This window comes from Salmo trutta, chromosome 35, assembly GCF_901001165.1.
Source record: "Salmo trutta chromosome 35, fSalTru1.1, whole genome shotgun sequence".
NCBI lineage: Eukaryota > Metazoa > Chordata > Actinopteri > Salmoniformes > Salmonidae > Salmo > Salmo trutta.
The window spans coordinates 29,106,194-29,119,734 of NC_042991.1; the positions used below are offsets into that span (position 1 = coordinate 29,106,194).

The 13,541-nt window shown below is 42.5% G+C and overlaps 1 protein-coding gene across 2 annotated transcripts in view; it reads left to right on the forward strand.

The window, feature by feature from the left end:
* enpp1 (ectonucleotide pyrophosphatase/phosphodiesterase 1) overlaps positions 1 to 13,541 on the forward strand; it is a 46,485-nt gene that overhangs the window by 1,541 nt on the left and 31,403 nt on the right. The window contains exon 1 of one of the 2 annotated variants that reach the window (XM_029734118.1): positions 6,885 to 7,815. The exons of the other annotated variant lie outside the window; for it this stretch is intronic. Within the exon in view, the coding sequence (XP_029589978.1) occupies positions 7,765 to 7,815 (51 nt within the window). The 5' untranslated portion in view covers positions 6,885 to 7,764. Of the gene's footprint in view, positions 1 to 6,884; positions 7,816 to 13,541 lie in introns of those variants that run through there. 2 annotated transcript variants of the gene reach the window in all.

Genomic DNA, 13,541 nt, shown 5'->3' on the forward strand with positions numbered 1-13,541 from the left:
TACTTAAAGCGCAATGTCTCAACAATCAGCTTGCGTGCACTTGGGCAATATGTCTTGTCAGACATGAGTCAACTCTCTTCAGGAATCATTCTGCAAACATCTGTTCAGAGTTGTGAAATATTACAACAGATGGCAATATTAGAGGGTGTTGCAATGCAGACTGGTCTCATAGACTAGACATAACATAGTAAACGTAATGCCGGGACACTCAACTTTACTTACTTTCTTAATTACTTAAGGCAAAAACAAAAGGAGGGGTGGTTGGTCTGAGTGGATGGGTAGGTGTATAACGTGAACGCCTAGCAACCCAAAGGTTTCTTGTTTGAAACTCATCGTGGGGAACTTTAGCTAATTAACTTTGCAACTACTTACTACTGTTTAGTTACTTTGCAACAACTTAGCATGTTAGCTAACCCTTCCCCTAACCTTAAACCCTTTTAGCTAACCCTTTAACCTAAATCCTAACCTTAACCCCTAGAGCTAGCTAACGTTAACCACCTAGCTAGCGTTAGCCACAACAAATTGGAATTCGGAACATACTGTATCATACATTTAGCAAATTCATAACATATTGTACATTTTGCAAATTTGTAACGTACGTTTTGCAAATTCTGAACATATTGTACATTTTGCAAATGCGTAACATATTATACGAAAGAGATGATCGACATCCGCAAATTAATACATATCATACGATACCAGTCAAAAGTTTGGTCATTCCAGGGTTTTTCTTTATTTTTACTATTTTCTACATTGTAGAATAATAGTGAAGACATCACAACTGTGAAATAACACATATGGAATCATGTAGTAGCCAAAAAAGTGTTAACAAATCAAAATATATTTTATGTTTGAGGTTCTTCAAAGTAGCCACCCTTTGCCTCGATGACAGCTTTGCACACTTGGCATTCTCTCAACAGCTTCATGCTTTTCCAACAGTCTTGAAGGAGTTTCCACATATGCTGAGCACTTGTTGGCTGCTTTTATTTCACTCTGTGGTCCAACTCATCCCAAACCATCTCAATTGGGTTGAGGTCAGGTGATTGTGGAGGCCCGGTCATCTGATGCAGCACTCCATCACTCTCCTCCTTGGTCAAATGGCCCTTACACAGCCTGGAGGTGTGTTAGATAGGGATGTACGATGTATCGGTGAACATATCGGAATCAGCCAATATTAACTAAAAATGCCAACATCGGTATCGGCCTGATGTCTAGTTTAACGCCGATGTTAAAATACCGATGTCAAAGCTGCCGTGCATACCTATATAACGTAGGTACATGACGTAATGACGCCACGTAACATTTTGCACTACACGTGCAAAACAGCATCCCTAACCTTGCCAACAATGTCTGCTGTGTGGATTGAGCAGTCAACAAGTCGAGCAGTCATTTGAAAGAGTAACAACATTTCAGCAAGACAACTCAAAAGCAAAATCCATTAAAGTCAAGATAATGGAATTCATTGCTCTTGACAATCAACCGTTCTCTGTAGTGGGTGATGTTGGCTTTCGCCGACTGTTCGAGCACCGGTACACACTATCAAGTGCGCTATTTTTCAGATGTTGCCCTACCGGAGGTACACAGTAATAGCGTCACTGCTATTAGCTTCACGACATGCATACTGTGGAACGCCGTTTGGGTCTTTGCATGTCGTAATAGCGTCACTGCTATTAGCTTCATGACATACATACTATGGAATGCCGTTTGGGTCTTTGCGTGTCAAAAAAGATACAGTAGCACTGTCAAAGCTGTACAAAAAAGTCTGCAAACACCAGCCATGAACGATGTGTTTACAATACCGCGTTGGTAATTAAGCATCATTTGTTTGACCGCAACTTCTGGGGTAGCTAGCGTTAGCTTGGTAGCAAGCTAGCACCAATACAACCAGCCTGAAAACAACGACCAGTAAGAAACTGCAGTCATTTTCATTATTCTTAGCAATGATTTAGGAATCCTTGTAAGTATTGTTGTTTGCCTATTGAAATTGAACTTCAGTTCATGAAAATAAACTCAGCAAAATAAGAAATGTCCTCTCACTGTCAACTGCGTTTATTTTCAGCAAACTTAACATGTGTAAATATTTGTATGAACATAAGATTCAACAACTGAAACAAACTGAACAAGTTCCACAGACATGTGACTAACAGAAATTGAATAATGTGTCCCTGAACAAAGGGAGGGTCAAAATCAAAAGTAACAGTCAGTATCTGGTGTGGCCACCAGCTGCATTAAGTACTGCAGTACATCTCCTCCCCATGGACTGCACCAGATTTGCCAGTTCTTGCTGTGAGATGTTACCCCACTCTTCCACCAAGGCACCTGCATGTCCCAGACATGCTCAATGGGATTGAGATCCGGGCTCTTCGCTGGCTATGGCAGAACAGACATTCCTGTCTTGCAGGAAATCACGCACAGAACGAGCAGAATGGCTGGTGGCATTGTTATGCTGGAGGGTCATGTCAGGATGAGCTTGCAGGAAGGGTACCACATGAGGGAGGAAGATATCTTCCCTGTAACGCACAGCTTTGAGAACGCCTGCAATGACAACAAGCTCAGTCCGATGATGCTGTGACACACCGCCCCAGACCATGACAGATCCACACTGATCCTCAGCACTGGAGCTCCCCAAGGGTGTGTGCTCAGTCCCCTCCTGTAGTCCCTGTTCACCCACGACTGCATGGCCAGGCACGACTCCAACACCATCATTAAGACAGCCTATAGGGAGGAGGTCAGAGACCTGGCTGGTAGGTGCCAGAATAACAGCCTATCCCTCAACGTAACCAAGACTAAGGAGATGATTGTGGACTACAGGAAAAGGAGGACCGAGCATGCCCCCATTCTCATCGACAGGGCTGTCGTGGAGCAGGTTGAGAGCTTCAAGTTCCTTGGTGTCCACATCAACAACAAACTAGAATGGTCCAAACACACCAAGACAGTCGTGAAGATGGCATGACAAAGCCTATTCCCCCTCAGGAAACAAAAAGGATTTGGTATGGGTCCTCAAAACGTTCTACAGCTGCAACATCGAGAGCATCCTGACTGGTTGCATCACTGCCTGGTACGGCAATTGCTCGGCCTCCGACCGCAAGGCACTACAGAGGGTAGTGTGTACGGCCCAGTACATCACTGGGGCTAAGCTGCCTGCCATCCAGGACCTCTAAACCAGGCAGTGTCGGAAGGCCCTAAAAATTGTCAAAGACCCCAGTCGTAGACTGTCCTCTCTACTACCGCATGGCAAGTGGTACCGGAGTGCCAAGTCTAGGACAAAAAGGCTTCTCAACAGTTTTTACCCCCAAGCCATAAGACTCCTGAACAGGTAATCAAATGGCTACCCAGACTATTTGCATTGTGTGCCCCCCCAACTCCCCCCAAACCCTCTTTTTACGCTGCTGCTACTCTCTGTTTATCATATATGCATAGTCACTTTAACTATACATTCATGTACATACTACCTCAATTGGGCCGACCAAACAGTGCTCCCGAACATTGGCTAACCGGGCTATCTGCATTGTGTCCCACCACCCGCCAACCCCTCTTTTACGCTACTGCTATTCTCTGTTCATCATATATGCATAGTCACTTTAACCATATCTACATGTACATACTACCTCAATCAGCCTGACTAACCGGTGTCTGTATGTAGCCTCGCTACTGTATATAGCCTGTTTTTTACTGTTTTCTTTACTTACCTATTGTTCACCTAATAATTTTTTTGCATTATTGGTTAGAGCCTGTAAGTAAGCTTTTCACTGTAAGGTCTACACCTGTTGTATTCGGCGCACGTGACAAATAAACTTTGATTTGATCCTCCACCTCCAAATCAATCCTGCTCCAGAGTACAGGCCTCGGTTTAACGCTCATTCCTTCGACGATAAACCCGAATCCAACCATCACCCATGGTGAGACAAAACCGCGACTCGTCAGTGAAGAGCACTTTTTGCCAGTCCTGTCTGGTCCAGCGATGGTGGGTTTGTGCCCATAGGCGACGTTGTTGCCGGTGATGTCTGGGGAGGACCTGCCTTACAACAAGCCTACAAGCCCTCAGTCCAGCCTCTCTCAGCTTATTGTGGACAGTCTGAGCACTGGTGGAGGGATTGTGCGTTCGTGGTGTAACTCAAGCAGTTGTTGTTGCCATCCTGTACCTGTCCCGCAGGTGTGATGTTCGGATGTACCGATCCTGTGCAGGTGTTGTTACACTTGGTCTGCCACTGCGTGGACAATCAGCTGTCCGTCCTGTCTTCCTGTAGCGCTGTCTTAGGCGTCTCACAGTACAGACGTTGCAATTTTTGCCCTGGCCACATCTGCAGTCCTCATGCCTCCTTGCAGCATGCCTAAGGCATGTTCACGCAGATGAGCAGGGACCCTGGGCATTTTTCTTTTGGTGTTTTTCAGAGTCAGTAGAAAGGCCTCTTTAGTATCCTAAGTTTTCATAACTGACTTTAGCCTACCGTCTGTAAGTTGTTAGTGTCTTAACGACCGTTCCACAGGTGCATGTTCATTAATTGTTTATGATTCATTGAACAAGCATGGGAAACAGTGTTTATACCCTTTACAATGAAGATCTGTGAAGTTATTTGGATTTTTACAAATTATCTTTTAAAGACAGGGTCCTGAAAAAGGGACGTTTCTTTTTTTGCTGAGTTTAACCTAGCCAGCTACTTAACCCTGTTGCGCAAAGCTAACGTTATAAGCAGCCAGCTAGCTTCATCTGGCTAGTGACGCTCGACCGGCCCAGGATATGTGTTGTGAAGCTAGCCACAAAAATAATTAGGCACAGTAGTGGAATTTGCGGTTTGCCTTCAAAATAAAAGTTTGACAGTGACAAATATAGTAGATATAGTAGAATAGTAGATATAGTAGAATTATGCCATACTTTTATTTTGAAGGCTAAACGCAAATTCCACTATTGTGGCTAATCCTTATTGTGGCCTGCTTCACAGATGGTCCGACCACCATTAAACAAAATAGAACTCTTATAAATGAGGGTTATTTTAGATGACACCTAGCTAGATAACTGTAGCTACTGAAACAGATTGTCGTTTTGCTATGTTTTTGGGGAAGAACATTGTTTGCATCCATGAGCTAGATAGCTTTTTTTTAAATGACCAGCACTGTAGGTGCGCGAGACAACTTTACCTGCATCATAGCATAAGTATCGATGAAGAAATACGAGTGATAGTGTAATCTGTGTAATAACTACATTAAAAAAATGTATGAACGTGTTAAATTAGTATGTGACGTGCAGTCATATTCAGATCCTGATTGATCAACAAGCTTATGACACGTCAAATAGTGTTATTTGACTCGCAAGGACCCAAACGGCATTCCATACAAAATCCTGGTTGAGAATTAAATGACTGAACAATGAAACAGCACAGCAAGTAAGTGAAATAAATAGTTTTTGATTATGTTTTACTGGTAATGGGGACATGCGTAAATGCCAACAAAATATTTTTTTGTTCCGTGTGTGTGTGTGTGTGTGTGTGTAACCTTTTTTTTTAACTAGGCAAGTTAAGAACAAATTCTTATTTACAATGACGGCTTCCCCGGCCTAACCCGGACGACGCTGGGCCAATTGTGCGCCGCCCTATGGGACTCCCAATCACGGCCGGATGTGATAGAGCCTGGATTCGAATCAGGGACTAGTGACGCCTCTTGCACTGAGATGCGGTGCCTTAGATCGCTGCGTCCGTGTGTGTGTGTTAACTATTTAACTGTACTAGAATGCTTAAAAGGCCGCAAAAAAATAAATATTGGTTATCAGTATAATTTTTTGGGGCAAGGGAAAATAACGGATATCGGTATCGGCCAAAAATGTAATATCAGTGTTGGGTCATTGTCCTGTTGAAAAACAAATTGTAGTCCCATTAAGTGCAAACCAGATGGGATGGCGTATCGCTGCAGAATGCTGTGGTAGCCATGCTGGTTAAGTGTGCCTTGAATTAAATAAATCAATGACAGTGTAACCAGCAAAGCACCCCCACACTATCACACCTCCTCCATGCTTCATGGTGGAAACCACACATGCAGTGATCATCCGTTCACCTACTCTGCATCTCACAAAGACACAGCGGTTGGAGCCAAAGTCCTAATTTTAGATTTTATCAGACCAAAGGACAGATTTCCACCAGTGTAATGTCCATTGCTCGTGTTTCTTGGCCCAAGCAAGTCTCTTCTTCTCATTGTCATTTTAATAGTGGTTTCTTTGCAGCAATTTGACCATGAAGGCCTGATTTCATGCAGTCTCTTCTGAACAGTTGATGTTGATGTTACTTGAACTCTGAAGCATTTATTTGGGCTGATTAACTCAAATGAACTTGTCCTCTGCAGCAGAGGTAACTCTGTGTTATCCTTTTCTGTTGCAGTCCTCATGAGATCCAGTTTCATTATAGCACTTGATGGTTTTTGCGACTGCACTTGAAGAAACTTTCAAAGTTCTTGACATTTTCCAGATTGACTGACCTTCATGTCTTAAAATAATGGACTGTCGTTTCTCTTTTCTTATTTGAGCTGTTTTTGCCATAATATGGACTTTATCTTCTGTATACCACCCCTACCTTGTCACAACACAACTGATTGGCTCAAAAGCATTAAGAAGGAAAGAAATTCTATAATGTACTTTTAACAAGACACACCTGTTAATTGAAATGCATTCCAGGTGACTAACTCATGAAACTGGTTTAGATAATGCTAAGAGTGTGCAAAGCTGTCAAGGTAAAGGGTGGCTACTTTGAAAAATCTAAAATATATTTTGATTTAACAGTTTTTTTGTTGTTGTTGCTTACTACACAATTCCATATGTTATTTCACAGTTTTGATGTCTTCACTATTATTCTACAATGTAGAAAATAGTACAAAATTAAGTAAAACCCTTGAATGTCACAGATTTACAAACAGAATAATAATACAAAAAGTCAACCAATAACAGGAATCCTTCATGATTCCATGAAGCAAGACATGAAGCAAATTGATATATTGAAATGTTTGAGTAGTTTTGCTCAATAAACCTCGGGTGTATATAGCTACTCCCACCATTTGGGTTGTGAGATTCATATTCTGTTTAGTGTCCTGAGGCGCCTGCTGTAGGTTTCCACCGAACAGTGTGTTTACTTTCACTGGACCTCGGTACTTTACCCTTGGCTTTCCCAGGACACCAGCCAGGTTTCTCAAACACCACACACACTCTTGCACACATATACACACAGACATACATACTTGCACAATATTTTGTTCTAATATGGCTTTTCTAGTAAGTTCATGAGGACCTACGACATCACACATGTACAGCATATGATTCATGAAACAAAGTCCTCAGTTTTCAAAGCACTTCAAGATTAGGACCTGCGTCTTCTTTACGTCAAGCTCTACTACAGGTTCTTGGTTTTAACCCACAATGAGAACATGCCATACTGATTAGAGCCCAGTTCTAATCCGGACAGGTCCTGCTAGCCTCTATTGAGGCTCTTGACTCTCTTCAAGCCCTGATTATTAAACTGCTGTATATCCCTCCCTTTTAACATGGGCTGACTCAGTTGAAACTTTAAACCACTGAGATCCACAGTCTTTGAACCGCCCACTAATTACAAACATGTGGCCAGCCGTGCACCCTTCCATGGCCAGAGGAGCCAGGCAGAGCAGACCACCAGGCAGCCAGGAGGAGGGGAGTTGTCTTACGACCAGCATTTACTTCTCAGTTAGAGGGCCAACACCCAGATGTGGAGAATTACTGACTTATTTGTACCCAGAAGAGAGTTATACATTTGAATGGGAACGATTAAAGTGTCATACGACACATTTTCAAGAAGATTAATTCGGGTATGGTCTTTAGTATTTCATTTATTGTTTTGGTTGATTATTATTTTAGAATGTGTCTATTTAAAAAAAAATTGTGAGTTTCTGTGGTTTCTCGATTTATAAACGGCTAGATGTTTTCCTCATACGCTAAAGAAATGTACAGTTACAATAATATTTCTCAAGGTAACAGCAGGAAAGACTGCTGCCAAACATCTTCATCATTTTTCTGACACAATACTTTTCTGTGGTATGTGATGTCACTTGGCAGTCTCGGTTTACTGGCCTTACTAACAGTGAAAGTGATTTAAAATCCCATGTACACAACATAAAAAAGCCACAAAACAATCCCCAGAAGATTGAATACTGGGATAAAGCAGAGAAAGAAGTGCTAGCCTGGTTAAACCAGAGTGAGTGCTACGTATCGTCACAATAGGGATAATAGTTTGATCGGATGAGAAGCGATCCAAGATGGTTTATCAGGACGCAACGCTTCCATAACATATACCCATGATATGTACTGTGCTGGCCTCATACGTATCCACCATACAGCGCATTTGGAAACTATTCAGACCCCTTTTCCACATTTTGTTACGTTACAGCCTTATTCTAAAATTGATGAGGAAAACATTTATTTAATTAATCTACACACAATACCCTATATTGGCAAAGCGAAAACTGATTTAAAAACAGAAATACCTTATTTACATAGATATTCAGACGCTTTGCTATGAGACTCGAAATTGAGTTTGGGTGCATCCTGTTTCAATTGATCATGATTGATGTTTCTACAACTTGATTGGAGTCCACTTGTAGTGAATTCAATTGATTGGACATGATTTGGAAAGGCACACACCTGTCTATGTAAGGTCCCACAGTTGACAGTGCATGTCACAGCAAAAACCAAGCCATGAGTTCGACGGAATTGTCCGTTGAGCTCCGAGACAGGATTGTGTCGAGTGTTAAGAACCGGCTCAAAGTTCATAACAAAAGGGAGACAACGTGGAGACAAGGAATACCAAAATATATATTTATTAACTAAAGTAAACTAAGAACAATAAACAATGGTGTGTGTAATCAGTAGTGTAAGGGAGTGTTTTGCATGCAGAAATGTAATAATGCAGGGTGTTGAAGGGTGCCAAAGCAAACAACCAAAAAGCCACAAAACTACCACAACAGAAATCAACAAAAGTGTCTGCATGGAGAGAGTCTCTCCAATCAATGTGGAAGAGGTCTATTTATCATGGGACACACCCGGGCCCAGGTGTTTCCCATGTAGCTGACGACCCTCCCAACTCCGCCCACCGACATCCTAATAAGGAAACAAGAGAATACGGCAGACAGAGTGGGATGGTCGTCACACGAGGCACATATTTGGGAAGGGTACCAAAGAAATTCTGCAGCATTGAAGGTCCCCAAGAACACAGTGGCCTACATCATTCTTAAATGACAGAAGTTTGGACTGTTTGTAGAGCTGACCGCCCGGTCAAACTGAGCAATCGGGGGAGAAGGGCCTTGGTTAGGGAGGTGACCAAGAACCCGATGGTCACCCTGACAGAGCTCCAGAGTTCCTCTGTGGAGATGGGAGAACTTACCAGAAGGACAACCATTTCTGCAGCACTCCACCAATCAGGCCTTTATGGTAGAGTAGCCAGACGGAAGCCATTCCGCTTGGAGTTTGCTAAAAAGCACCTAAAGGACTCTCAGACCATGAGAAACAAGGTTCTCTGGTCTGATGAAACCAAGATTGAACTCTTTGGCCTGAATGCCAAGCATCACATCTGGCAGCATCCCTACGGTGAAGCATGGTGGGGGCAGCATCATGCTGTGGGGATGTTTTTAAGCGGCATGGACTGGGAGACTAGTCAGGATCGAGGGAAAGATGAACGGAGCAAAGTACAGAGAGATCCATGATGAACAACCTGCTCCAGAGCACTCAGGAGTAAGGTTCACTCTACCTTGGGAGCACCATTCACATGTCCATAGGCCATGCTCACGGCGGAGGTTATGTTGCACCATTAAGTCAATGTTTTTACCTTGTTGTTATGGATTATCATAGTCTTCATCAGACATGTAATCAGGCATAGGAAATAAATCCGGTAAATAGGGTTCTGAGGCGTCTCCTTCAGGGGTCAGTCAACAGCTTAGCTGCACAACGTTTTTTAACACAAGTTATTTTTTATTTAACTTTTATTTAACTAGGCAAGTCAGTTAAGAACAATCACGTCCGGATGTGATACAGCCTGGATTCGAACCAGGGACTGTAGTAATGCCTCTTGCACTGAGATGCAGTGCCTTAGACCGTTATAATAAGTATTTATTGAAAAAACACATTTCCAAGCCATAAATCAATCAATTAAATATTGTAGCTCCCATAACACCAAATAATAACTGAACCCTTCAAAACGGATTCCAATCGTTGTCTGGTTGGTGTTTAGTTTGCGAGATCACTGCTGCTTTCTGATGTTCCACTACAATAGTCAAGTTATCCTCACCCAGGGTATGAATGTACAGCAATGGTCACCTATAATTTTGGATAAGGCTAAATCAATTACTGCATGGTTGACCACCCCCTGTTTCCCGGCACTCATCCTTCTGGCGTGTCTTCATGTTCTTCTTCAAATAGTGTTTCAGTTCGTCCTCCCGAATGGCACATGTTCACTGTCCTTTACAGTCCGTTATGTATTGTCCATTTTCCTACCAGTACACCAGCAGCATGAAAGAAGTTGACAGGATCTCTCTCCATGCTCAATCCACGTGGAGTCATGTCGCACAACCTGAGAGAAAAAGGCATGAGAGAAAAGGCAGTTGATGGCTTTGACTGGATGTTGTGTACTGGTAGGCTGGCTCGGAATCAGGCCTCACGGTAGAAGTGGTGCAGGACCATACTGAACGCCATTGTCGCCATTGCTTCAGACAGTTGTGGGGGTTGAGGTTCCGACTGTTCTTGGTCAAATTATATAACCCTTTTATGCATCTAGATACCATCTGTAGTCACCTTCACCATAACCTCAAGAGAGGCTTGACCAGAACAACAGTTTAGTTTAGGGCATTTCTGATTCAGGAAATCCAGACAAATGATTTACTGTATGACAAATGATTACTACTAGCAATATTCTGAATACAAATTTCTAAAACAAATGTCAAAGAGAATAAGAATACACAGTTTAAACCATTTTTCCCCTATCATCTTGGCAATCTCACTGCAAAGTTACAGGGTCAGGGAGTTAGAGGGCCAACCCTTAGGGAGATATCCCGACCATACAGCAGACCCAATCTGATGAGATTTGTTATGGAAGCAAGACGACGACAACAAACAAACCACAGCAATACACTTCATATTAAACTAGAAGTGGGAAAAACTTTTCTTCCTTTTAAAAAGGCAGACGTGAGGAAATACATATGCATATTTACAGAAGGGCCCCAGGGGACCGGTAATTCAAAACAACACTGCCTGTTAAATAAAAAATAAACAAATTAGGCCTCCCGAGTGGCACAGTGGTCTAAGGCACTGCATCACAGTGCTAGCTGTGCGACTAGAGATTCTGGGTTCGAGTCCAGGCTCTGTTGCAGTCGGCCGCGACCGGGAGGCCCATGGTGCGGTGCACAATTGGCCCAGCGTCGTCTGGGTTAGGGAGGGTTTGGCCGGCAGGGATATCCTTGTCTCATTGCGCACTAGCGACTCCTGTGGCAGGCCGGGCGCAGTGCACGCTGACACGGTCGCCAGGTGTACAGTGTTTCCTCTGAGACATTGGTGCGGTTGGCTTCCGGGTTGGATGGGCATTGTGTCACGAAGCAGTGCGGCCTGGTTGGGTTGTGTTTCGGAGGACGCACGGCTCTCGACCTTCGCCTCTCCCGAGTCCGTACGGGAGTTGCAGCAATGAGACAAGACTGGAACTACTACCAATTGGATACCACGAAATTGGGGAGGAAAAAAGGGGTGAAAATAAAAAATATAAACAAATTAGATTAACATATCAATTGTAACTCTTGACTAGAGGTCGACCGATTTAATCGGAATGCCCGATTTTAATTAGGGACGATTTCAAGTTTTCATAACAATCTATAATCGGCATTTTTGGACACCGATCATGGCCGATTACATTGCACTCCACGAGGAGACTGCGTGGCAGCAAGGAGCCAAGGTAAGGTGCTAGCTAGTATTAAACATATCTTATAAAAAACAATCAATCTTAACTTTTTATGGTACCGTCCCACCTGGCCAACATCCGGTGAAATTGCAGAGCGCCAAATTCAAAAACAGAAATACTCATAATAAAAATTAATAAAACATACAAGTGATATACATCAGCTTAAAGATTAACTTTTTGTTAATCCAACCGCGGTGTCAGATTTCAAAAAGGCGAAAGCATACCATGTGATTATCTGAGGACAGCGCCCAGCACACAAAACATTACAAACAGTTACCAGCCAAGTATTGGAGTTACAAAAGTCAGAAATAGCAATAACATTACCTTTGATGATCTTCATATGGTTGCACTCACAAGACTCCCAGTTTCACAATAAATGTTTGTTTTGTTCGATAAAGTCCCTCTTTATATCCAAAAACCTCAGTTTTGTTGGCGCGTTTTGTTCAGTAATCCAATGGCTCAAAGGCAGTCAACAGGCAGACGAAAAATCCAAATAGTATCTGTAAAGTTCGTAGAAACATCTCAGACGATATTTATAATCAATCATCAGGTTGTTTTTGGCCTAAATAATCGATAATATTTCAACCGGACAATAGCATCGTCAACTATATAAAAGAAAAACAAGAAAGGCGCGCTCTCGGTCGTGCGCAGGTCTGGCGACTTCCCAGGGTCCACTCACTCAGAGGTCTTACTCCCTCATTTTTCAGAATACAAGCCTGAAACAATTTCTAAAGACTGTTGACATCTAGTGGAAGCCATAGGAAGTGCAATTTGAGTCCTAAGTCATGGGATACTGTATAGGCACTTCCTGGATGGATTTTTCGCAGGTTTTTGCCTGCCATATCAGTTCTGTTATACTCACAGACACTATTTTAACAGTTTTGGAAACTTTTGTGTTTTCTATCCAAATCTACCAATTATATGCATATCCTAGCTTCTGGGCCTGAGAAACAGGCAGTTTACTTTGGGCACGCTTTTCATCCGGAGGTGAAAATAGTGCCCCCTACCTGAGTGAGGTTAACATAATCACTAGTTAACTACACATGGTTGATGATATTACTAGTTTATCTAGCTTGTCCTGCGTTGCATATAATCGATGCGGTGCCTGTTAATTTATCATTGAATCATAGCCTACTTCGCCAAACGGGTGATTTTAACAAGCACATTCGCGAAAAAAGCACTGTCGTTGCACCAATGTGTACCTAACCATAAACATCAACACCTTTCTTAAAATCAATACACAAGTATATATTTTTATACCTACATATTTAGATAATATTGCCTGCTAACATGCATTTCTTTTAACTAGGGAAATTGTGTCACTTCTCTTGCATTCTGTGCAACAGAGTCAGGGTATATGCAGCAGTTTGGGCTGCCTGGCTCGTTGCGAACTGTGTAAAGACTTTCTTCCTAACAAAGACAGCCAACTTCGCCAAACGGGGGATGATTTAACAAAAGTGCATTTGCGAAAAAAGCATACTCGTTGTACGAATGTACCTAACCATAAACATCAATGCCTTTCTTAAAATCAATACACAGAAGTATATATTTTTTAAACCTGCGTATTTAGTTAAAAGAAATTCAGGTTAGCAGGCAATA